Here is a 24,348-nt window from a genome sequence, read left to right on the forward strand (position 1 = left end):
CCCAAAACCCTGGGTCAACCGTCTGAAGCAAACTCTATGCGTATGCTTAATGAACCATCCGCACAACACAACACCGGAAAGCGATCCACAATCCACAATCCACATCACCCATGACATCATTTCTACAACCTGACTGACAACGATCGTGAGGAAACGATCGGGGTGGGTGGGTGGCGAGGGAGAAAGCGAGATGCCATGCAGGTACCCGCTTCTTTTCTCCCAGCTCGGTCTCGTGCCGGGGGGGGGATTCTGATGTCCTGTATGAGTATGCATTTGTACTCGAGGATTGAGTTGGAAGGATGGCCCCGTACACGTACCAATCTCAAAAACTTTGGTCTATAGTGGGGAGTGGGCGGGGGCGGTGGAAAGGTGGACATTTGGAAATTCTCGCGTGCCTGGGACGATGGAGAAAAGAGCCGGCCAGTGAGTGCAGTGCAGTGGCAATGGTCCGCTGGAAGGGACTCCAGGAACCGCACACAGTATCATAAACTGTCGTCATGGTTTCAATTCGAAATTACTCAATGATCAAGGGGAAGGTTTGCTCATCGATGGGTTGGTTGGTGGAACGGATGTACCCGCTCAACAGGTGTTTTCAACCACAGGCAGTATATCTCACGATGATCTATATCAAATAATCGACCTCAGGTCCATACGTCGAGGCTAAAGTAATCACATGGTGGCGGGATATTACAGGTCCATGGAGTGATGCATGGTGCATAGTGCGCAGCTCAGCTTCCACCGGCCAATCAACAAACGTCAGAACAATGCAATTTTCAAGGTGTGCACAGAGGGCCGCAGGAAGAAAAACAACGGTTCAGGTACAGCTTAGCTTAGCTTTTGACACTGACAGAAAACGATAAGAAACGATGGAACAGTTTGAGAGTAAAGGAAAAAAAAAAAGGCAAACAGGACTCTGCTAATCTATTAGAGTATGTACTGCAGCCTGTGCTGGTGGCACAGGTCCTGTGTCGATATACACGAACTTCAACCATTGAGATGGTGAGGATAGGTTGTAGAGGGTGGGAGAAAGGGGGTGGGAGAAAGGGGTTGTGGTTGTCAACATCAAAGCGGACAATTGATGGTAGGCCTGCATGCATTGCACTGCACTGCAACGCTGAAGCGACCGTGAGGTCTTCCTCCGGACCCAGGCCCAACAAGGATGCCTGTTTGTGTGAGGTTGTGTTTGGTCGCTGGGGATGTGATCCTCCTCTCGGCTCTCTCTCTCCCCCTATCCCCCTTTCTCCGATCGAGGTTCATGGCGTCATCGGTCAAAAATACATGACGCGTAGATGATCGAGGAGAAAGAGGGGGTGCAGTACAGTCGGTCGGTCGGCCGACTTGGTTGGCTGGCTGGTCAAGTAAAAGTGAGCTGGCTGGGAAAAAGCGGGGTTCGTTCGGCGGAAAAGGGGAGAAATAGCGAGGAACCGGGTGGTTGGTTGGTGTAGTGGGTCGGGTCGGGTTTGTCGCGCCCTCGAGCTCATCATCATCTCCCAAGGCAGTCGAATAAAATGTGTGTGAAATGTCGAGAGGATTATGTGACAAATGGGTATCATAACACCGCTGTTTTCGCCGAAACACGCAAATCGAAAATTGACATGGACATAGGAGAGCGCAAATGCAATAGAAACAAACGCAAGGAGACGGAAGTGGTCGGTATTCAAGACTTCATTTAGTCCGGGTTCGTGAGCTGGGATTATCGTTAGCCTGAGACATAGCATGACACGAACAAGGCACATGACTGACCCGTAGAACAGGACGAGAATAGTCCTCGTTGTCTTGCAGCGATGCATCGCTGTCACGACGACCATTGGCAAACAGAACGGTATCGGTCTTCATGCGGTTGTCCGTAAATGTTGGCAAACGGTGAGCGGCGATCGACGATCCGGCCGATAGCGTATGACTATGGTTATCGGAAAACATGCCCTTCATGAAACTCATCTGTGAGCCTTTGCTTTGTCTTCCGTCCAGTAGGATGTTCTGTACACTTGGATCAGGGCTGCTCGCACGCTGGTTGCGTTTTGCGAAGAAAAGAACGAATAGCAGAGCAATGATTGCAAGGGCACCTCCAATGGATCCCACCACAATACCAGCAATCGTTCCTGAGCTCATGCCCGAGCTGCTAGTGGACTTGGACGTCGTGCCAGTACTGGACGCCGTCGCGGTTGGCTGTGATGCTGCACGAGTGACCGTCTTGACCGTACCCCCGGCATTGGTCTCGGTCGACACAGTCTGGCCAGTAGTTGTAGTGGCAGCTGATGTCGTAGAAGACGACTGCGTCGACGATGTCTAAGAGAAGTCAGTGCCTGTGCGGTGGTATTGTTGACATAGAATGTCTCTTCGAATCGCGACTCGTCAAGGATGCGCCGTAACAATCTCATCAAGAGCCAGCTTGACCGAGTACGATAAGGTCCCTATCGATTTTCACTTGATCGAACTGGGTTCCAAGCGAGCCCCGTAATGCGCATCCTTCACAAGTGCGATCACAAAGATACCGGCCAAGAGATTTACTGACCGAAGTTGATGTGGTTGATGTTGAAGAGACGGTCGCGGTGCCCGAAGGCTGGTTACCAACGACTTCGACGTAGGCATACAGGCCTTTAGAAGTGCTTCCACAGCTATCATCCGGGTATCCGGGACAATCTTGGCTGCATTTCGAGTTGTTCACGTTGGTTGCAGAATTCGGAGCAATGTTCGAACACCAGCAGTCGTAGCCTTGCAGGATACCGAACGCATAGGAACTGCAATGGTCCTCGCAGAGACCGTTGGACTGGAACGTACTCTCATCTATAAACGGTCAGAACCGAGCCGAAAGCTGCCATGAACGAAGACGTACTTGCGGCTTGGGAAGATCCCGTGTTCACGGACGAACAGTAGGTGATGGATGAGGAGACCGACACTGGCCAGGCGAGTAAAGCGATCGCCCCGAGCAGTGACGGGAGCACAAAGTGAGCCCGCATGGCAGGCAACGATCTCACCAGCAGTTGAGATGCTGGGAATCAGATTCTCGAATGCAGGTGAAGTATCGTACGTGAGGTCGTCTTTGAGGCTGCTGTTGCTGCTGCTGCGAATAACCAGACTGAGTGAAGGTTTCGAGACGGATAGACGGCGACCTCCTTATTCGAGTCGACTGGTCCAAAAGGTATCACAGGTTGCATTCACCACACCTTCCAATCACCCGATCGGTCGGTCTGAAGAAATTGTTGGCAGATTCCTCGAAATTGAAGAATGCTATGCGCAAGGCCCGTGCCGAGATCGGGGACGACCTAGAGCTTCCACAATTGCTGGTCGGATCGGTGTCCCGCCAAAGGTTCCTTTTGGGCTTGGTTGAAGGTAAAAGTAGCTAATGTCGATCAGCCACCAACTCCAGCGGCCACATCGAGCACTGATACCTACCAGGGATTTGATAAGACGATGGCTCCGGGTCAAATTGAGACAACGAGAGGCAGTGGAAACTTGGCGAGCAATTGAAGGGGGCGTTCTTACAAGCGAAAGGACGCAAAGCCAGAAATTGAGGGGAGAGGAGGGGGGGAAGAATCGAAGGTACAGGATTCAAGGCGACACCGGTAGGATTAGCAGGCTATCGGCATCGTCACCTCCGAGCAGGGGAGGGGGGCGTGTGGGAGTGAATGGCTTGCTAGGCAAGGAACAGAGCGATCGTATGGAGCCGGAAAGACAGCGCAGATAAGGAAGAAACAGAGAACAAACGAAGCGATCGTGTTAGTTGGTGAACTAGCTCACTTAGAGTCTAGAAAGAGAACAAGAGAACAAGAGGGAAAGAGTGAGAGAGAAAGAGTAAGAGAAAGTGAGAAAAGCAAGAAAAGCACGAAAGCAAAGCAAGTTGTGAGTAAGTAACTAAACAGATGGGGAGAGTTGGTTTGATTGACTGCTCTGGGTAAGGAAGACGAACTAGTCCAGTACGGATACCCGTACTGCAGCAGCAGCAGCAGCAGCAAGCGGAGCAGCACAGTAGAAGCGGCGGGCGTCGTAGTCACTGACTTAGTCCTTCGTTCTTAGTCCTTAGTCTGAGTCTTAGTCTCAGTCTTAGTCTTACCGGAGCCTTAGTGGTACTCATGTAAGAACCAGGATGGGACCAGATCCGGCTCAGTCCCGATGTTCCACCTGAGCAGCCAGTCATCACGCTAGAATCGGTGTTGTTATGTACATAGTACGTAGTATAGACTGGACTTTAGATACTTGTAGATAATCAAGCACTACTGACACCACGAAAGGGCAATTAGAAACAGTTCCATGGTGATGTCTCTGGTCGAATCGCCTGCATACAATAACTTACATTCTCGTGTACTTTGAAGTATGGGGAATACTGAATAGCAAGATGACCATAAGAAGCAAAACAGAGAAAGGAAAAAAGAAAAAACCACAACACCAAAAAAAGAATAGGTAAAAAAATAACAAGAGGCAGAAAGAATAAAAATAAAAATCCGGCTTACCCGCTTGGGAGTGGGGCCCTGCAGGCTACATTCGGGCCTAGTGGCTTCACCAACCGTCGGGACCATACGCGTCTTTGCTGGTACGAAGCATTAAGGCAATCTCCTCGATTCATAGACACCACGGAAGTACGGAGTGCTAAGTGCTAAGTTGAGACTAATATCGTGAGTTGGTGCTAGGTTACCACGGACGGAATGATTGATCTCCGCCTTGATATGAAAAACAACAATCCCCATCTATAGAATCAGTATTATCACTCACTGACTGACTGACACTGACAGTGAGCGATCTCGAGATTAGACTCAGGCCGAAGATAGAGAAGTATCTGGAATCACTGACTCCCGCCCCCAGTACCGTGCAGTGGACACCTTGGATACCTCGTACCTTACCTGTCTGGAACCCATCGGCCTACATCCAGACGTGGACCGAATTCAAATTCCGATCTGCTAGGAGTCCTCAGCAGGATGCTTACGATACGGCGCCACCGCAATTGGACCTTACTACGGAGGGAGGGGGGGAAAAAAAAAAGAAAAGGCAGGAAAGGCAGCAACTGGGGCACAAGTGGTGATAAAGGGGGGGCCGAAAAGGTCAATGACGACAACAACAGAACAGCAACAGCATCTGAACAAAGGAATGTAGCAATGCTCGATCGTTGAACTATAACTTCACCATACTGACAATCCAAACAATCACACAACTGGTGAGGCGCAGTCCGGCCAGACAACCCCCCAAAGTTTGAAGTCGCAGCGAGCACGGCAGCCCACCAAGCAAACCTCGATGTTTATTCGGCACAGATCCAGTCACTAGCTGCATGACAAAGTGCGATAGATCCTTGTTCTGAAACATCATCCTGGCAGTGGGAGTGGGAGAGGGCGATGGGGGCGGCCGCGATCCTCGGTGCCAATTTTCCTCCTTCCTTTTTCCTTTTGGACCTTCTTACCGAACCCCGACAATACTTCAGTATTATTGGGGAAGATTTTCATTTGCGAATTTATTCTCTCTGCCTGCCTGCGTCACTCTGTCTGACACAGGCTAGGCGAGAGACGGCGGACGGGCAGCGGGGAGGGCAGCGGGGAGTACGTAAAGTACGGAGGACACAGTACGTACGTACGGACAGTACAAATTGCATGGTAAGGAGAGAAAGTGGAAGGGCGATGGATCTGCCGGGGTCGGCCACTTTTGTACCCGAGCCAAGTTATTCAGCGTTTGAGAACAGGCCACGGACGCAGATCCGGGGCTGTCAATTGGTGGGAGCTGGTCAGGCACTGCGCGGCCTACTTGACTGCTTGCTTGGTCGGGATTGATGACTTTCTCTCGTTGTTTGGGAAGTTCAGGGCTGACCGGTGGATCGATGTACGAGTAGGTTGTGCAGTTGGAAGAACAGAGCTTGGAGGAAAGTAGTAAAATGTCAACAAACAGTGTAGTGTTGTTGCCTGAAAGCTGACCGCACAAAGGTCTTCCCGTGGTCCCAGTAGACGGTGACTAACGCCCGGGCCGATGGTGGCCTTCCCAGGAAAGAAAGAGGTAACGACCACGGTATTGTTATTTGCTTTGCGCTGCACTGCACCACTTACTGCAGCACTCGCCACCGCACAGGACAGCTGCTGGTCTTAGAATCTGCGCCGGTGGAGTCGCAGCCCAGGCGAGACAAGACGGAACACCTTGGTCTAGAAGGGATCGGAGCTGACCAGAGGTGAGCTGTCCGCGTATGATGTATGAGGATGGTATTATATTATGGGCTGGGGATGATGATCGAGGGGGCTGGAACAGGCGGGAAAGAACTCCAGTAGTATCTAGACTCTCGGATAGATCTTCAGTGCCTTGAGGAGATGAGGAGGAGAACCACGCCTTGGTAAACTCACTGGAAGCATCCATGAAGGACTCGAACCAGGACTCGAACGAGCGACCGTGGGTGTGTGCCCATGGATGGGTGTGGACTGTGGAGCGAGGTGATGATGGGGGGGTTGGTTTGCAGCCGGTCAGTCCCGTTGACACACCCAAGGAAATCACCGTCCAACGCATTCCAAGGTTCGATTATCCTCGTGTCAAGTCCCAGGCACAGCGTACAATTGGAGCACGTCGGCGGAGACGACAGCCAGACAAGCTTCGGCTAACTAATCTCCAGACCAGGTGCTAGGTGCACAACAATATGGGCGCATCATGATTACGTGGGGGATTTTGTTGGCTATGGTGACGGAGAAGACAACTTCCGACCGGGACATTCGAGGCTCAAGACTTTACTGTACATACAGTACACAGTAACTACTTCGATGCTCGATGATATTCCACAGTCCTCCATGTAAACCACAAGACACTCGCACGCACGCACGGGATGGCTGGCTGACTGGCTGGCTGAGGCAGTTCATCCCTCGGAGCTTCCAAAGGATCCCACCGTGCATTAACTTCCCATTGTTGTGTGCACATGCAGCTATATCCCTGGCGGTGCGCCCTACTACTGTACGCACCATCTACATAGTACTCTGTACCGTACGTAGACTTCGTGCAGGGCTGCGTGTCAGCCAATCCATAGCGGGCTATCAAATCTACCCCATTTCTGGGCACATGCACCGGCGCAGAGCCAAGAGAGTTGATGACGACAATACTGGAGCTGTGCTCTTCCAAGATCCCGTCCGTCCTTAAGTCTCCAGAAAATCTCCAGATCTCCTGTGTTGTTATGGCCCTCGCTTCTGAACCAGACGACCAGCACTAAGTTAACTGCCCGCAGTATCAGCCGTCGGGCGAAATCCTCAAACATCAAAGCAACCGAAGGGCAACAGAACCAACAAGACAGGAAATGAACGAGGGACAGGAGGAAGTGTGCGGGAGCTACGGCTCTCCCGCGGATGAAACACGCCCCAAGAGGATGACAGTGGCACTGACAAGAGAGAAGAAAAACCTAATTGACTTCGGTATAGCACCATCTCCATCCATCAACATGTGGCTGGTGCGAGGCGATGGTTGATTTACTGTAGTGTCCGAAGATCTGCCAGTCATCTGCCTACATACACAGTACATAGTATTTCTGTACGAGAATCTCAATACAGGCACACTTCACCTCACCCAGAAGTCAGTTAGACGATCCCTCCCAGACCGAGTAACCCACGCTCCCAATCCGAAACACCGCCAGCGAGGCGGCTGAGAAGTGGCTGAAGGGGGGGAGATGAGAGGGGGGAATGAAAAGTGGACAAGGATTGGATTAGTCAGTCCCTCACACGCCGATCACTCTCATCCCTCAATCTTACGAGTGAGTATAAGCGAAAGAAGAGAGGGAGAGAGAAGGCATAAGGCGTAGTTACGATTCAGTCGAACATCCCCCACAACAACACCAAAGAACCCATTAGTTAATCCAACGCAACACTCAACACTTCATTCACCAGTACCCAACTCAACCGAAGAGAAATCAATTCCTCCCGGGGCCAAAGGACCAAAGGATCCAAATCCACTCTCCAAGTACCGCAGTGTCTGTTTCCATCTCAGCATGGACAACATCACCAAAATAGAACGGAAATGATCATAATGCCCATCAACTAATCCCACAATCCCATGATCAAAGAGCTCGGCTCCTGCCACGATCGTAAGGCAAAAAATAGCAGCCACAGACAGAAAGTCATCGGATAGTGTCTCTCATCGGCCCCTCTAACCCCCCCCCCCCTTTGTGGGACACTTTAAATTTGCTCTAGTGGCTTGTAAGTTAATCCACCGGCTTACTGGGCTTTGCTCCTAATTTTGGGAATCTGTAAATACTATGTATGTACGGGCTGTCGAGGGCTGGATTAAGTTACTGGGTGTTGAACGAGTGGATTAGTAATGTGGGATGGTCAATCTGAGAGAGGCTTCGAATTGAGGGAGAATTGGGGCTCTCGACACATTGATGTGATGTGTAGTACTCCGTACTCTGTCAGCAAAAAGCAGAGAGGGACGACGCTGGGAACGCTTTCTCGTCCTCTCTGTTTCAGTCATTCCCTCTTGCTCTCAGAATTCGAGCCTTTCAATCTAATAAAGCTGAGCAAGACTGTCCACGCGAGAGTAGACTGAAACGTCAAGTCGGTCGGGATCCCAGCTGACAGGCCTGACAGGCCACCGCTCGATCTGTCAGATGGAAGGCTCCGCGTTCGTTGTCGGGTACTACAAAATTATGTATTCAGGCCCGGTGCCGATTCGTCCTGTGACCTATCATCGGATGTTCACTGTAACATGATACGAGATTGAGGAAGACAAGTCATACAGTTGATACTTGAACCAGTCGTTGTAACTAAGCTCAAGAAACAATTGCAAAAAGGGGCCAGACGCCGAGTCTACCGGTCATTAGACTGTGAAGCAGACGTCGAGGTTGAAGTGGTGAAATAGCATAAGTGACCTGGTGCAGTGCACACCACAGTAAACCGGTCCAATTCGGCTGCGTCTAAGTAATGTCTGAGAGCGTAGATTGATAAACTGTGTATAGCCCCAAGCATAGAGGCATAGAGGTCTGCTCCCAAGGGATTTAAAACCAACTGATCACATTGGTCCTCACCAACTGCAAACCAAAACTCATTCAGGGTATCACACTTGGAGTGTCAATGCAATCTCGGACACATGTGCAGCAGCCTTTTCACTGAGGTGCTGCTTCTGCTGCTTCTGTAACAAAACATTTATCACCATCGCTCCGCCCGAGGCGGCGGTGGCCTCCAGCGTCCTCCTTCTGCAACCATCTCTCGCTCCGTACGTCGTCGGTCCTCTCGAGGGAAGCGTGGAGGTGGGCTGTCCAGCAGTAGGGGGCCGGCCTTGTCCGTAGCTGATGCAGGCGGTGGCGGCGGGTGAGGCACAGGAGCTGTGGGAGGAGGCAACGAGGTTCGCTCGCGGTGGATCTCCTGGACCCGACGGCGGCGTGCGCGGCGAATGTCTTCCGAATGCTCGATCAGTGCATCCACTTGCTCCTATGCGAAAGCAGTCAGCTAGGGGTTCACAGTGACGCGGCAGCGCAGGAGTTCGTCCGCACCTTCTCCAAGTAGGTAAAGATGAAGTACGACGTTTCCGTCTCCTCATACTCGTAGCCCGCCCGTTCAAGGGCTTCCTTCACGACCAAGTCCCTCGTGATCTCGGTCCAGAGGCGCTCGCGATGATCCTTGACACCGACAAACCGTCTTCCTATCCTACCGAACTGGCGGCTGAAGTCCTCGTCGGACTGTCGGGGCTCACCAAAGCCACGCTTTGGATCCCCATCAGGGTATCGCAACGCATCAGTGTCCGGTGGAGCTCTCTCATGTTTCGCTCGGGGGATTGGCCCGACAATCTCGATTTGTTCCTTTTCCTTGAAAGACTTTTTCCTCGGTAATGGCTGATAGCCTCGAGGCGTATAACAGTCCTCTTCAACGAATTCTTCTTCCTTGAGGGACTCGTGGCTGCCGTCGCGGCGCACCACAGTGAGCACTTCCTTTTCGCGCTCAGCAAACTTCGGTTCTGGGGAAACGAGAGGAAGGCCGTCTTTCGAACGTCGGTAAGGGTCTGGATGCGGTGGAGGGTGAATGCCCCTTTTCTTGGGTCGGATTATAGGTATCTCATTCCTATCCAGTCGTCCTCTGGACCTCTCACTACCCAAACGTTAGTTGCATACTCGAATGATGAAGAGCGACGCGTGGACAGACCGACGGTGGGTCTCAGACTCGTAAACAAGGTCTGAATTAGACAGTCGGGGGCGATGAATCTTCCGATGATCTGAGTCGAAGTCAGCGCAAATAGCCAGGCTGAAGAAGCCAGAGCACAATACCCTCATAGACATGCCTATCCGAGAAGGCAGGATATCTCTTCGGCGACGGTAGTCGAGACCTTTCCATCTCCGACGAAGACCGTCGGATCTCCTCTTCCTCCTCAACCACATCTCCAGCGCGTCTGCGCTCCCTATACTTCCGGCGGAAGACCTCCTCTTTGTCCACTTCCTCGTCGAGCCCACCGTCCGCATCTTCGAGATCCCTGTGTCGGTGATGGCGGTGCTTGTGTCGCGTCCGTGTAGCAGTAGCGTAGACCGGTTCGCTGCTGCGTGTCCGCTCGTAGTGTCGCTTCAGCAGCAACTCGTCCTGCTCCAGATTTGGGTTGCGAAGAATCCCCCTCGGAGGCTCCTTGAGATCTGCACTTCGTGACAAGTGGCCGTGTTTCGGCCTCCGGTCCCTTCCCACAATAACCATATCATCTTCCTCCTCTTCCGTATCACTCTCCTCGAGACTACTGCTCTCCGATTCGGAGGAGGAACTTGCTTCCTCTTCCTCTTCTTCCAGAACGAACCTCTCCTTCTCCAAATCAACCCCGCGATACCTCGGCCTCCCCCGCCGATCCCTCTCCCTCTCGAACCCCCGCATCCTCTCTATCGGTTCAAGAACCTCTCGCACCGGCCGGCGCACAGGTTTCATCACCTTGAGCTCCTCCCTCTCCCTCTCCCTCACGAGCTGCGGCGCAACCGGCGGCGCCGGGGCCACAGGGATCATCATCTCCGGGCCGCGGGCTCTCTCGTCTCGCAGACGCATCCGTTCGAACTTCTCGACCGGCACGGGCATCGGCGGTGCTGATGGTGGTGGAGGCGGCGGCGGCGGCGGTACTCGTCGGTCGTACCGGAGTTCCTCCTCCTCTTCTTTGAAGTGCCGGCGTCGATCTCGCCCTCTGTTGTGACGGGAGTACGGATCGCGCTCGCGCCCGTAGATATCCTCTTCGATGGCGTCGTGGGCGTGGGACCTTCGTGGCATTGTGGAAGATTTGATTCTTTGGGTACTGGGAGGGGTTTGATTCTCGTGTATGAGAGAGTTGACTAGAATTGCAGCGTTGATTCAATTAGGTAGAGGGGAGCTATCTACACGGCGTGTGACAGGGAGATGGTAACGGGGACGAGCTAATGGGTGCGTCTGTTTGTTGGCGTTCGGGGGTTCGGGGGTTTATGTTTGGCTTCATTAGGCGATGCGATTGTATTATGGTGAGGATGATGGTAGGTGAGGATTATACGTTGGTGGAAGTGAAGGAGGAGTAGCTGTGGCTGTGGCTGTGACTCTTCTGGCTGGAGGGGTTGTTTGTTGGGTTGGGCTGTGCGGGGTCTCTGTATGGGTGGAGGAGGGGAGCGATGACTCGTATTTGAGATTGATTTAAGAGTTCAGCAGCGATGGAGAGCTTGCTGCTGGGGTCATGACGAGTAGACCATTTTGTCAGTTAGGAAGGCAAAATGAGGATGCTGCGATGATGATGAAGAGATTGGAGGTAGCGCTGTTGTCGCTGGAAAGGTACTGTTGCACACACATCACATCACATCAGTTGGATTGTTAGCCAAAAAAGCAAATGACCCCGCGGCTGTGATCGGCTGATGTCATGCTGCAGTGGGCTGCCTCGTCGATCCCCGGCTCGCTCGCACTCGTGGCTAAATTCATACGACTTGAGTGTGATCTCGAGTGGCGTAGTAATGTGAGTACAAAATATGTAGGTCTGCTCCTGATATCAAGAGTGCTTGTTTGGGATGATGGATGTAGAGTGGGCTCACGGTGGACCATGGTTGACGCTCCCGCCTGGGACCCGAAGTTTATATAATGACGGGCAGTCTCGTCGGTTACATACCTACACCACCAACCACCACAGGCTGGAAAGGATATGTGCATTTGAAAGATATAGATCTCTTAAGTTGCCGAGTAACTATAGTTCAGTGGGTGGCAGAATCACCAAGATCAGGCATAGATTATAATATGTAGTTCCTTGTTCCGAGTCTATGGAACACCAAAAAGACGAGCTGCTTGTGCTGTAGTATGTCCATAACGGCGCTCTTGACAATGCGATCCGGGAGCAACGTAAAGAACAGAAGGCCATGCGACGTCATTATCAAGACCATTCTAGCGTGTTTGCTACTGCCATGGATAGTGACTCGAAAGATGGTTGAACAGCCGGCCATGGGCTGTCCCTGGTCTATTCGTTGGCCGTCCGTCAAGTGGCGTTGGCTAGAAATGCTGCACAGAGTATTATTCAACACCTATTTTTCCTTTTGATGCAGGTGGCAGCGAATGAGCTTTATAGACTAATCAATATCCTCGAAACCTTTCAAAGACATTGCCAAGCCAATGTATAGCGATCTACCCAAAATTCAAGCGGGTCTGGCCCCTTTCGGGCTTACCACGACCACTACGACCACCCCGGCTACGTGGGTGAGATGCTCCAAGGTTAGGTGATGATGCTTGGGTCTGCGGGGAGCCTCGAGTGGCCTGGTTCTCTTGGTCTACCAAGTCTTTGGCGAAGTGCCAGTCGTCATGCTCAGCTCTCTCATGCTCAGGCAGTGACTTGCCGCATCGACTGCAGGAATAGTAAGATAGAGCGTCAGCGAAGTCCCGTGCATCATCATCTGGTGGAGTATCCCTAGCAGCTTGTTCAACCTCTGAGCTGTTTAATGCGTCAGCTAGGCTTGTCTCAATCGCTTGAGGCGACGCATCAACCCCCAAGGGCTTAGCAAAGAACCGTCGAATACCGTCGGGTTCAGTCTTGAGACGCTTCTCGTTCGGTTGTTGAGCATCCACCAAATCGTCGTTCGACAAGGACCGAGTATTCTGTGCAGACTTCGCCTGCTCCCCTCGAAGGAGAAAGGAGTCGATTGCCTTGTTTTTGGAAACCCCGTCCTCGAACCCACCAACGCTCAGAGAAAGGTTTGCACAGGGCCATGCGCGCCCGTCGACAATGACTTGTCGGAAAAGCGTCAAGCCAAGGCTGAAGAGCAGGTCCTCATCAATTGGCGATGATCCTGGAATTGGAATCTGTCGTGAGCGGACCTGGGCGCCTTGCCTGTGATGCAAAGCCACTGTTTTCGGGCGACGCTTGTGTTCCAGCACACCATCCTCGACGAGACGACCATAGATATCAGCTGCAAATATGCGCAGCCATTTCTCCGCCTGATCGAGATTGTTGATGCTCGGTCGGAACGATTTAGCCGAGAGCATTGACTTGATCTGCGTTCGAGAGTTGACTTCACTTCGATCGTCGCCTCGAATGATACCGTACAGCCATGTGGCGGTATCATCATCCAGCTTGGCTCGGAGTTGTTCCAGCGGGATCTTCAACAGATCACTCACCTGCTCTGTTCCAAACATGGCAGTGACCTGATCCCCGAGTTTGCCTCCGAGCATCCGGATTTTCGTGAACTTGAACCCTCCCAGGAAGTTCTGAACCGCACGATTCCGGATTATCGTCTGCTTATTGGGCTTGTTGCAAGCGCTTCCAAGCTTCGCCATCATCTTGTTCCTTGCAACCCCCCCCGAGCAGGTATAACCAAGATTGTCCCAAACAGCTTTGCGGACCGCGCGCACAACCTCCGCGCCGATTAAAATGGCAATGTCGTCCCAGTCCGGGTCATCCACTTCCGTCTCGTTCTCATCGAGATCGACCAAGCAATCTTCAGCATTCCATGCCAATGCAGTCGTAGGCGGGGTAGGCAGTCGCGCAACACGATCATCGATATGTGGCCCGGCGCGCAGTTCAGGGTACCGCTCAAGCAAGACGCCATATACAATAGGCGACAAGTCCATGAACACTTCGTCAACGCTGGCTTTCTCAAGACCAGGTTGCGGCACGGACGCGCCCGCGAGGCCCTCGCTGCATATCTTCGCATGCCAGCGGGTCAGTTCCTCCTTCATCGCCTTGAGGATCTTGCGTGACTCCGCCCGGTATGGATCCAAGCACACTTTATCCGTGCCCACCCGCTTGAAAGCGTCGTCGCGGTATGCCCATTTCCCGCCCTCGCCCTCTCGGAAGGTTGCAACATGCTGCAGGACAATGTCGGGACAGAGCTTCTTAGCTTCACCGGCGGAGATCATTCTCGTGATCCCGAAGGAGCGGGCTGGATAATTGATGGCGATAAGCGAGTCCCATTGTTGCACGGCGAGGGGCACGTCGCGCGGCGTGCTCAGCCGCACCATCTCGCATTGGGCGTAAAAGGCATCGAGATCCACGTGCGCGATCACGCGAAGAGGCGTCGCCGTCGAGCCTTGCCTAAGGAGCTGGAGTTGGCGATAAGTATACTGAGACTCGGGCCTCAAGGGATCGCTGGACGAAAAAGTCGGTTCCGGGGAAGAGCGTGACATAGCGAATAGAACAGTGTCATGGCGGACTGAGGGGCGATGGCTGTACGCCGGAAAGTCAAAAGTGAGACGTACTGCGTCGAGTCAGAACTCTATAGATAATCCATGAAGATACACGCGCGCGTCGTGGGACCTGGATATCCAGGCTGGTTAGTGATTGAAGTGCGTTGGAGGGGAAGGTCGAGAACTCGGGGCCGGGCCAGAAGATCTCGCTTCCCAAAGAAGTTAGCGCCATCATTGAGCCGTCGCCGGAGTCTTAAGGTTTGAACTCGTGGATGCCTCGCCAGCAGTACGAAGTATGGAATCAGGAAGTGCTCGACGCACGCTGATCATATTGTCAAGCTCGGAAGACTCGAAGTGACCCAGAGGCATAGACTGAGTGCTGGCTTGCCTTCACAGTTCACAGTCTAAACATACCAGTGGACATTGTTCGGTGAGAGCCCAAACCTGCGTTGGGTAGAGAAGTGCTCGAGACAATAACTATCCATTATTTGCTGCCGGTTCGGGATTCATTTGGCGTGCAAAGGTGATCATATTACTCCGTATAATTTAATTTACCAGCTCGAAGAAACAGGCACGCTAGCTTTCGTTGCAAGCCGAGGCAACTGCAATGCCAAAAGTGAACTGATGCCCAGCGGATATACGGAATAGAGTTGACTGTATGTACAGTACATCACAACCACGGGCCAGAGAAAATAGCCATGACATCATGTCATGCCGAGTTACGGAGGATATGCGTACTCAATGTTCAGTGAACTCATATTGTAAGGCTAGGACTCGGAGGATATGCGGCTTCACCGACTGTCATTGTATGAATATCGTTTTGCGACCGCAGCAAAAGTGCAATAGGCCAGTGGCACTTCACCCCTACATGAAGGTGCAGCCGTTCGGCCGACGATGCACTGCTGTAGCTGCAAGATCTTTCAATGGCTCTGATTCAAGAATCCTGCTCGGGCTACTCCGTAGGTTGTAGGCGAAGAATGCAATCCTACCACAGCACGTTCCCGAGTCGAACTAATAGCAAGCACAGTATAGACACTGGTGGAGCGAGACGGCCTCTGATTCGGGTTGAATATTGCATAACATGTTCCAAAGAGAGGAGACCATCAGATCATGACCAGTCAGTCACCGGTCAAAATGAGACAGTTGATGCAGGCGTTATGGAGACAATGCGGCAGAGAAGACACCTGGATCGATATTATTCGAGCATATGAATGGGTCCAAAACTTGGAGATCTCACCGCCGTGCAGATGACGGAACAGCTTCTGTGGAAGATGCATGTGAGACCTTGCACATTAGTCTATGAGCAACATAGTTAGTGATCGTGACCCTTGAGCTCAGACGCTGTCGGGCTTTGTTCGCCACGGCTGAGGAAGGAGGGTGAAAGCCGCGCGAAGCAGAGTAGAATCCCATAAGAATCATGTGAAGGTGACGAACACGGTCGGCCACTCTTGTAGCAGAAATGGGCTTCGAGACCACCCGGTCGCTCATCATGGTCAGTTGGGTGAGATTGAGATTGTGATTATGCAGCAGGCCGAGTGTGGGCGCTGGCGAGTGTGTTCCTGGGAACTAATTTGCTGCATGAGGGCCGCAAATATATGGAGACGACGATGCTGGATTATTCGAGACTTTCTAGAAAAGGGAATTAACTTGACTTTGGGCGTGTCTGTACTTTCATGGCCTGTCAATTGGGTGTGATTCGCCTTGCGACACTGGTAGGCCCATCACTGTCTTGACTGTTGGAAACTCAGTATCTTGTGTACATCCTAAGAAAAGGGCTGCAGTGCAACCCACTGTCGCAGTTCCACAGGTACTCCGTACTGTACATTGAGCCCCGACTAGCGGCCCGAGCAGAGGTTTAGCCACTTTAGCCACTTTAGCGAGGCCAGTCCGTCGCTCACGGAATGCGCCAAATGGGGAATCCGAGGCCAATCTGGCGTCGGGATAGGCTGCAGAGTCGCAGGCGGGATTAGTGCCCCAGGCCATAAACGGGTGAGTGGGTGAGTGCCCAAGCCGCCACTCACGCATTCCTGCCCAACCTGTGTTCATATCTCAAACCCTGACCAGCGATAGGCTGGTGATGGTGTCCAATCTCGTCTGGAGAAATATCGCGTCTCCTACTGGAAAGAAGGAAGTGTCTAAGAGCATGAAGACTTCGGATTCCGGAGTACCAATAATTCATTGATTTCGGAGGGGATCAATGCCAATCCATAAACCCTGCTTAGATGCGGATGGCCCTGTACTTTCGTTGCTCTGTTAGATGTTTCCGTGGCGAGCTCTGCCCTATACTGGTGCTCGTACCCAGACACCAAGGGACCAGAAAAAGCGAGTTATGGCTTATAGAATGGAGAGCCATATTCTTTTCTTGCAAACTGTGCGATCATGAATGATGCAGCTTTTCTGTGCAACACGCAGTTTCTAGGATGGAGCAGACGTACAGTACAATACTTTACTTGTCCATCTTGCAAGCACTAGCAGCTGGCAACAAATAGCTTTGACTGGGTGGTTATTTTGGCCACCTGAAGTATGAGTAAAGTATCCTGTGCCAGGGTGTGCTCTGCGATACTTCCATCTCTGTTTGGTTGGTTGGTTGGTTGATCACCTCGGGGCGGACTTCGTTTGCTGACTCATCGGATCAACTCGCGCCATTTGTTCCGGTGGATGAAGCCTTATTAGGTATTTTCAGGTCGAGCAGAGCACTACGTTATGTCCCAAATAATCAATCTTTGACCTGGGATTAAAAATGACGATCGAGTGGACAGCCAGATCAGCATCACTTTGGTACCATGAATCCATGCTCAGTCTGATGCGTGGTCTGACAACGCCACTCATGGGGACTTTTTCTTGGGTCATCTAATCTTCCCCATCGGGAGTCTCCCACCGGTCCACCTGGAGAGGACAGCTCCGCGGGTGAACCATGGCTCAGAGCATCATACTGGCCAGGGACAATCAGGTACAAGGATGGATGGATGTATGTATGCTATTGACGGAACTGGCTGAGATGCGACGACTACCACTCTTTAGGGCTTGGTTGTTCGTGAAAGCAAGTAATGAGTCGAGGCTGCAGCAAAGAAGAAATCAGAAGAGATCATAGTCACGGCATTTGGTCAGTTGGCCCTCCCAGGAGGGTTCCAGTTCGGATGAGGATCGTCATAGTCATCGAATTATAATCATTCAACAGCAAGCCGCACGGGTAGGGGCAGGAAAATCGTCTGCACCCAATATCCAACCACTGCCCCAGGATGAGAGGCGCTGACGCCCTAAGAGTCAATGCAAGTTTCTAGGGGTGGGGTTTCGAGGTGGGAAAGCAGAGTCATCTCTTGCTCATCATGGTTTAATAATGTGAAAGGAAGAAAAACCATTACCTTTCCTCTTCTACTTTGTACTGGGGAGGGAGGGGTGCGAACCGAAAAGGCAAAAAAAGAAGAAAGAAGTTAAGGTGGAAGAGAGAGAGAGTCGGAGGGTCTACTGTGTAGTTGGTGGAGTCAGTCGTGGCACCAGACAATGGCCAGGCAGCTCAAAAGCCGGCCCAACAACCCAATCCAATCCACTCACAGGCGCCCTCTTCAATCTCAGTCACGAAGTCCCCTTTCCGCCTGCAGGCTGTCTATTCCAGTTGCTTGCTCTGTGTGTGTGTGTGTGTGTGTCTGCGCCCCCTCCCGTCCCTCCTCCCTCTTTCTCTCTAGCCTAGCCTAGTCTGTAAAGCTCCTCCCCCTCCTCTTTCTCTTTCTCTTTCGCTTTTCTCATTTTCTCCTCTCCCTTTTCCCTTTTCGCCTCTCAACTGGAAAAGGTTTCTTCTCTCTTATCTTCTTCCCCCCCGTCTGTCTTACTTTTCCCTTCCCTCTCCTCCCCTTTAGCTCTTCTTCTCTTTCTCCTCTCCTCTTCCCTCTCCCATCTTCCCATCCCCCAACCTCCTTACCCCCTCCCCCCTCCACCATCACCATCCTCTCACCTTTGTTTCCTGACATTACCCCGTCAGTTCAAAGGGTTTACGAGTTTGTATAAGGGTGTGTCTTGAGAGACATCAAGAAGAAGAAGACAGCCACTTCTTCCCGCAGGAATTTGAAAAGAGAAAGATCATTTGCAACCTTTCTTTCATCCTGCTGCCAGTGACCTCACAACCTTGGACCGTGATCAATCAACGACTTCGCTCCGATCCACACAGCTGCCTCGTTCGGATCTTTGCCTATAACTTGACTGTCTCTTCCCATTTCTGGTTCACTTTTAATGCACAAAGTGACCTGAAGCGTTTCAAATTGTTCTTCACAACTGCCCTGGATACATACACCAAGCGCCCATTCCGGATTTGTTTCTTTTCTTCACGCCGGAAATAAAGCCAGATATTCCACTGTGGGAACTCAACTTCGTCTCGTCTCGTGTTCTGCATTTGTGCCCGTGTCAACCAAGAATCGGATTAGCCTTTAGTTCTCAGCCTTGGATTCCCCGGACACAGCCTCTTAGAACTGCACTTCGTTCCGTTTCTTGTTCCCAAGCAACCCAAGAGACTACCTACCAACCGCCATCTTCCTCTGGACCCGTCGGCTATTCCTTACTCTCCTGGAACTCCTTTGGCCACTTGGACCCGTTGACTATAATTTAATAACTGGAAACCGTTTATCCCTGGACAAGATGACTGGCCGTCATGGATTTGAAGGACGCCCGGAGCGTCAGAACGAATATTTCATTCCCGGTGATGGTATCAGTCGGGAAGTCATCCAAGCAGATATTTGCCGTTATCTCGGGAATGATGCTCTCGTAAGACCTGGAAACCACAATGTTTGTTCCCCAATGTTCTTGTACTTTGCACCATGTCATGACACGACTGATGGTAGAAGCTATCTGAAAACACAAGACTGACACAAATGAGCAGGGTCGCCAAGGCTACTTCATTCGAGCCTACCGCAATCTCACCTCTGTATGTTCTCGCACAAGCGCGTCGCAGCGGTCATCATCCACCATGTACAATTCAACTGACTATTCATGCAGGAAATGATTGCTGATCTCAAAGCCGACTCTGCTCGGTGGGAGGCAGACGTTTCACGCCGAATGGACCAAGGCAATCCTAGAGGTAGCTACGCACACGACTACAGTTATTCCCAGGCGCCTAACATCTCTCCCGCAACCTATCCAGCCACGACCATCCATGAAGGACGTCAACAAGGAGGCCCCTCACCCCCACCAGCCTACACGGCACCCCCTCCGGCACCCCAACAGTTTGTGGACCCATATGTTCAACCCCCGTACGCGGCGACTCAGAGTCCTCCGTACCCTACTCCATCATCCTACCCTGCAAACCATTCACCCTTCGCAACTGGCCAGGCCCCCTACCCTCCTGCGCAAATCCCATACTCTGCTCCTAGTCAACCTGCGGTTTCTGCCGACATTCATCCTTCATACACATACGGCACTGGATATGGCTATGAAAATGGGAGGAACAATGCTCCACGCTACCCTGGGCCGGCAACGTACGAGGCCGATCAGGACTACTCCCCGGTAACTTCCGGAATAGCATACCCTCCCACAACAGCCGCGGACCCGAGGATTGGAATGGATCCCAGATACACTCCTGAGTCGACGTATCCAGACCGCAATAGGCCCCAGCCGACAAGAGAAAGCCAAGCTCCTCGCCGAACCCGGTGACAGCATAAACTCCATTCCATGCTAGTGAGCTTAGGCGAGGACCACAATTCTCATTGTGTTATAATGACGGCCTCATCACCCTGGAAACTGCAGGCATTTCCAGATCTACGCTCCGATAGTGGAGCAGTCTGAGGAACAAACCTCTTACATTTCATAGCCTTACTGGAACATCAGACCAGGAAAAAAAAAGCGTGCATGACTTTGGGAATCCGAATTGCGGAGCCAGACATTTGGAGTACTGGATACTGTTCGACCTGGATACCACTCATATATTTATTTTATCGACTTTCGAAGCGTGCTCAACATCATCTCTCACGTTGGCTCGTGTTGCAGCTGACCTGCTTTCGATGACAAGCGGGGACGCTTGGTAATTGGGATCTAAAGATTGGCCCGAATTTCATCGTGTTCGGTTACGAGGAGGCTTTATGGCTTATTTTTCTCTGCAATGCCGGCGCTGGCTATCTTGAATCTCCTTTCTGTGCTGGGTTGTTCTTCTTTTGCGTCGTGTGGTTGCTTTTGCTGGTGAATAGGCTGTGGCACCTTTATTTCTGTTGCTTTCGTCCTTTCTGTTTTCAGGGACTGCAGGGATTGGTTTTTACGATGTCTTGAGTTCGGCGAAGAGCACCGACTGATTTTCCACGGTATCGGCTAGGATCTTCGATGATATACGGTGATGCCGTCCACGAGCTATATGTAGATATGAGCATACACGGCGTTAATCTCTGGTTTCTCAATGGTTGTTCCCTGGTTCCAGTTTTGTTTGATAAGCAATCTATATTCTACTGAACTCTGTGAAATTATATCATTCTCAATTCTGTCTCTCCTGTCCCCTATTTCCGCAGCCTGCCCAATCAGCGCGGCGATTTTGTTGTCGTGTGCATCTGCCCTAGGAATTTGGTGTGCGGACGATCTGTGATTGTCGCAATCCCTTGGAGTGACGGCTGCAAACCTCCTCTGAGACTGGGTCTCATAAGATACCTACACATCCTTTGAGAGAACCAAGGCTTGTTAGCCCTGCTATCAGAACTTCACTGACGCTATTCACCGCGGTTCTTGATTTCTCCGACTAAGCTAAACAGCTCGCAGACTAAGCGAAATACTGATTATGTCGTGCTATCAGGAACTCAGGAACTTCACAGGCGCATTCACTGCGGTTCTTGATGTTGCCCACCAGGCAAAAGACTGATGATGTCGTTCAGCAGCTTTTATCCTGTTTTCACCTCCATGTCGAAATCCCAGCTCGGTGTTCTTTCACAGCCTCACGTCCTCTTATCTGAGACAGATTCGGGCTGTGCGTTGCTTTGCAGAAACAGTACCTATTCCGCAAGCATTGCTGCAACATGTGTGCGTCGGAGTTTCTACCTTTTAACGGAGACATCAAAATATCTGTACCGCCTGAAGTGTACAGACTTCACTCTCATGTGGTTGCTAGGCGCTCCGGTACACTCAATCGGGCAATAGAGCACGCACGAGACAACGCTCATCCGTGCACAGACCCGGCTCTCATTGAGGTGGATCTCGTCGTGGTTCCTGCAGCTGACCGCAAGTATGGCCGGCTGGAAATCGAGGTAGATCCCTACCGATTTGATATATCATGGTGTTGTTCATGCTGACTGACAGGATTCCAGGCCGTCGCCGGAGTACCGCAGCGCGCACAGCCTGCCGACCTTCTTTCTCCAAAGCTCCGCAAGATTTGGGGCAATGTGATCAAGAGCTTGAGTGGCCGGACGCCTTTCTTGAAGCCCGATGATCCCCGTGTGCAGCGAAGGGCAATCCTTGCGGAGCAGGAGGAGGAGCCTGACGATGTACTGCATAATACGAAGGCCCTGATTACCCTGGCGGAGGAGCTCGGAGCCACCGAGACTGTGTTCCCAGCTCTGGACGACGCTTTTGAGGACCTTGGTCACGATCTTGGGGAAGCGGTGGCTGAGGGCCCGGTCCAGTGGCTGTGCATCTCCATGACTCTTCGGGACTCCTGGATCTTCAAGGACGCAGCCTGCCATGTGGTCGGCAAATGGCACAATCTGGAACCGGAGGTGAAGCTGTCTATCCCCGAGGCCGCCCGCCGCGTCTGCCAGAGCTACAGTGACAAGCTCGTCCAGCGCTGTAAAGATGTCGAGGATTTCTTCATGACTGTCGAGTTTGAGCCCCTGGAGAATCCGGGCTCGTCTGACCTGCTGGGCCTGAGCCCGCATATGTGGGTGGCACTCACTCGGTTCCGAGAATGGGTGTATGTCAATATCAGTTTGGCAAACGGCTTCCATGGCGAAGATGGAGGCTACAATTTCTATCGTTACATGTATAACGAGGACGACGAATACGACGAAGATTGGGTCCCCTATCTTATGGACGATGACTGCCCCCAGGAGGATATTGACGAGATTCATGGATATTTGCACAGGCTCAGGGAATTCTGTCAGGAGGAGGTGGAGCCGCTCTTGAAGTCCAATGTCAGCCATTCGACTGGTCGATACTTGACTTGCACCAAGATCAAGGATGAGGATATCCCCTGGTATGATGATGATGATGACGATGATGATGATGATGTATGAGCATTACCATCCGGCGCTTGTGCTACTAGCTTTCATTCTCTCAAGCGTCTTCTACACCAACATGGACAGCTTGGCTCGCACTTCATCTCGATACCCCGTCATCACCACTGCCTATCAGCTAATCTATCAATGTTTAATGTTCTACGTCTCTCCGGCGTTGTTTTTTTCTTGCTTTCCTTTGACTACTGCAATGCTTGTCAACTTGGAGATCAGTGACCCGAGTACCTGCCAATCCTTCATTGCGTCTCTCCCATTTCCTTTACTTCTACCGACCTGGCGTTTGGCTCAGTCACTGTGTTGAACCGAACTCGATATTGGTCTTGCTTGTTCTTCTACTCACGGTCGACCCTGATACCACTTTCCCCTTGCGGTGTTACTACCTTTTTCTTTGGCATCGTACACATCACCTTCTTGACATCTGACATAATGAGCAGTCGTATCTGGAATCTCTAGGCATGTCACTACACCAGGATCAGGCCTTTCTTTTTCAGGACCAGAACTGAGAAGGCACATGTTTGGAGACTCCTAATGACACACTCTGTGGCCGGGAGTCCAAGTTGGTGCTTATCTTTGAATGCTCGGCCGTGAGTTGGCGAATAATAACATCTTGTACAATAAAAAAAAATCTTTGCTTGAACAAGACATTCCTCAATCTCTCTGCTCAGTAAGACATCTTCTCATGTACAGTACATTGTAACGCTCACACCCACCACTATGTCTAGCAAGCCATGGGGGGCACCCAACCAATAAACGAAGCGGGAATGGATGCTGACATCGGGTTGAGGAAGCTCCGTCATCGCCAGACCAGAGATCCCGTGATATGACTCCAATGCCCCTCGACCAGCTTGCCTAGACTGTCCACCTGAGCCTCGAATGGCGCGTTCACGTTGCTGATAGCTCTCCGGCCGCGAGGGCATCCTCACCCTCCCCCCCTCGCGAATTGCTTGCTTGAGACCTAAAACCTAGCTAATGATGACGAACCCCGAACTTGAAACCTCGCAAATTGGAAGAAGAAAACGGAAACGGTATTGCATTGCTGTTGTATCTTGTGTGTTATATGGGAGATTTACTCGTCATCGTAACCCTGCGGGATGACCCGGGGACCGGCGGGGACTTTGCGAGAGAGAGAAGTTAGCAAGGGAATCTATAAGCTTCAAATTCCGCAATCCACAGAATCTGCTCTCAATGGCTGATGGATCGTCCTTACTGGGATATGTCAAGGGAACAGGCTCGGGGTCGTAGGAGCCGAAGTAGCGTCTGATCGGGGGAATGGTCACCAATGCGACCGGACCCATGGAGCCGATGATGAGGGAGTAGAAGATGGCGGGCTTCTCGTGGGCGGCCCAGCGCATGTAGCGGATAGGAGTCGACCAGAACTGAGGAGCAGACATGATTGCGATGGATAGATAGCTCGGTGTGGGATCGGAGAAAGGGTTTTTTTTTCTCTGGTCGGTGCTTGGAAGCCGACGGGCGTGGGTGGCCGGTGGAAGGGGTTCGGAGAAATTGACCGGTGTTCTAGGAATAGGTCAATTGATATGGGAGATCGTAGAAAGACCGACGGCGAGATCTTCCAGACTCTAGCGGAGAGGTGGTAATCGGGGCAATGCGACTGGGAGAGGGGAACGACGGGAACGATGAGGAGAGGT

The 24,348-nt window shown here is 51.8% G+C and overlaps 6 protein-coding genes across 6 annotated transcripts; 2 read left to right on the forward strand and 4 right to left on the reverse strand.

Moving 5' to 3' along the window:
* Positions 1 to 1,669: 1,669 nt before the first annotated feature.
* Positions 1,670 to 2,957, reverse strand: BO86DRAFT_419963 (WSC domain-containing protein; the record flags this gene model as incomplete). The annotated part of the gene is made up of 4 exons (XM_025675171.1): positions 1,670 to 1,687; positions 1,744 to 2,286; positions 2,426 to 2,784; positions 2,834 to 2,957. The coding sequence occupies 4 exons, from the start codon at positions 2,955 to 2,957 to the stop codon at positions 1,670 to 1,672; spliced, it is 1,044 nt and encodes a 347-aa protein (XP_025526331.1).
* A 5,823-nt stretch (positions 2,958 to 8,780) lies between these two features.
* BO86DRAFT_125853 (uncharacterized protein) lies at positions 8,781 to 11,441 on the reverse strand. Its single transcript, XM_025666062.1, has 4 exons — positions 10,193 to 11,441; positions 10,071 to 10,140; positions 9,425 to 10,016; positions 8,781 to 9,362 (listed from the first exon to the last, which is right to left on the reverse strand). The coding sequence occupies exons 1-4, from the start codon at positions 11,157 to 11,159 to the stop codon at positions 9,081 to 9,083; spliced, it is 1,911 nt and encodes a 636-aa protein (XP_025526332.1). The 5' UTR covers positions 11,160 to 11,441; the 3' UTR covers positions 8,781 to 9,080.
* Positions 11,442 to 12,139: 698 nt separating this feature from the next.
* BO86DRAFT_390256 (DNA-directed DNA polymerase eta) lies at positions 12,140 to 15,006 on the reverse strand. Its single transcript, XM_025672335.1, has one exon. The coding sequence runs from the start codon at positions 14,511 to 14,513 to the stop codon at positions 12,519 to 12,521; it is 1,995 nt and encodes a 664-aa protein (XP_025526333.1). The 5' UTR covers positions 14,514 to 15,006; the 3' UTR covers positions 12,140 to 12,518.
* Positions 15,007 to 19,018: 4,012 nt separating this feature from the next.
* On the forward strand, positions 19,019 to 20,248 carry BO86DRAFT_125888 (putative transcription factor RfeG). The gene is made up of 3 exons (XM_025666063.1): positions 19,019 to 19,286; positions 19,381 to 19,425; positions 19,497 to 20,248. Exons 1-3 carry the CDS (start codon positions 19,140 to 19,142, stop codon positions 20,148 to 20,150), a joined length of 846 nt encoding a protein of 281 aa, XP_025526334.1. The 5' UTR covers positions 19,019 to 19,139; the 3' UTR covers positions 20,151 to 20,248.
* Positions 20,249 to 21,490: 1,242 nt separating this feature from the next.
* BO86DRAFT_380354 (uncharacterized protein) lies at positions 21,491 to 22,702 on the forward strand (the record flags this gene model as incomplete). The annotated part of the gene is made up of 3 exons (XM_025670715.1): positions 21,491 to 21,494; positions 21,645 to 21,718; positions 21,779 to 22,702. The coding sequence occupies 3 exons, from the start codon at positions 21,491 to 21,493 to the stop codon at positions 22,700 to 22,702; spliced, it is 1,002 nt and encodes a 333-aa protein (XP_025526335.1).
* Positions 22,703 to 23,286: 584 nt separating this feature from the next.
* Positions 23,287 to 24,260, reverse strand: BO86DRAFT_390260 (NADH:ubiquinone oxidoreductase subunit NDUFA3). The gene is made up of 2 exons (XM_025672336.1): positions 23,910 to 24,260; positions 23,287 to 23,815 (listed from the first exon to the last, which is right to left on the reverse strand). The coding sequence occupies exons 1-2, from the start codon at positions 24,091 to 24,093 to the stop codon at positions 23,769 to 23,771; spliced, it is 231 nt and encodes a 76-aa protein (XP_025526336.1). The 5' UTR covers positions 24,094 to 24,260; the 3' UTR covers positions 23,287 to 23,768.
* Positions 24,261 to 24,348: the final 88 nt, after the last annotated feature.

The sequence above is a fragment of the Aspergillus japonicus genome, assembly GCF_003184785.1.
Source record: "Aspergillus japonicus CBS 114.51 unplaced genomic scaffold BO86scaffold_34, whole genome shotgun sequence".
Classification (NCBI taxonomy): domain Eukaryota; kingdom Fungi; phylum Ascomycota; class Eurotiomycetes; order Eurotiales; family Aspergillaceae; genus Aspergillus; species Aspergillus japonicus.

What these genes read in the sequence shown, in the direction of transcription:
- BO86DRAFT_390256 (XM_025672335.1), bottom strand. Translation starts at nt 14,513, where the DNA reads ATGTCACGCTCTTCCCCGGAACCGACTTTTTCGTCCAGCGATCCCTTG.
- BO86DRAFT_390260 (XM_025672336.1), bottom strand. Translation starts at nt 24,093, where the DNA reads ATGTCTGCTCCTCAGTTCTGGTCGACTCCTATCCGCTACATGCGCTGG. An exon ending in TGTTCCCTTGACATATCCCA is followed by an intron (nt 23,816 to 23,909) that starts GTAAGGACGATC and finishes TCTCTCGCAAAG; the next exon opens with TCCCCGCCGGTCCCCGGGTC.
- BO86DRAFT_125853 (XM_025666062.1), bottom strand. Translation starts at nt 11,159, where the DNA reads ATGCCACGAAGGTCCCACGCCCACGACGCCATCGAAGAGGATATCTAC. An exon ending in GAGTCTGAGACCCACCGTCG is followed by an intron (nt 10,017 to 10,070) that starts GTCTGTCCACGC and finishes ACGTTTGGGTAG; the next exon opens with TGAGAGGTCCAGAGGACGAC. An exon ending in TCTTTACCTACTTGGAGAAG is followed by an intron (nt 9,363 to 9,424) that starts GTGCGGACGAAC and finishes GCTTTCGCATAG; the next exon opens with GAGCAAGTGGATGCACTGAT.
- BO86DRAFT_125888 (XM_025666063.1), top strand. Translation starts at nt 19,140, where the DNA reads ATGACTGGCCGTCATGGATTTGAAGGACGCCCGGAGCGTCAGAACGAA. An exon ending in TAAGACCTGGAAACCACAAT is followed by an intron (nt 19,287 to 19,380) that starts GTTTGTTCCCCA and finishes ACAAATGAGCAG; the next exon opens with GGTCGCCAAGGCTACTTCAT. An exon ending in CCTACCGCAATCTCACCTCT is followed by an intron (nt 19,426 to 19,496) that starts GTATGTTCTCGC and finishes CTATTCATGCAG; the next exon opens with GAAATGATTGCTGATCTCAA.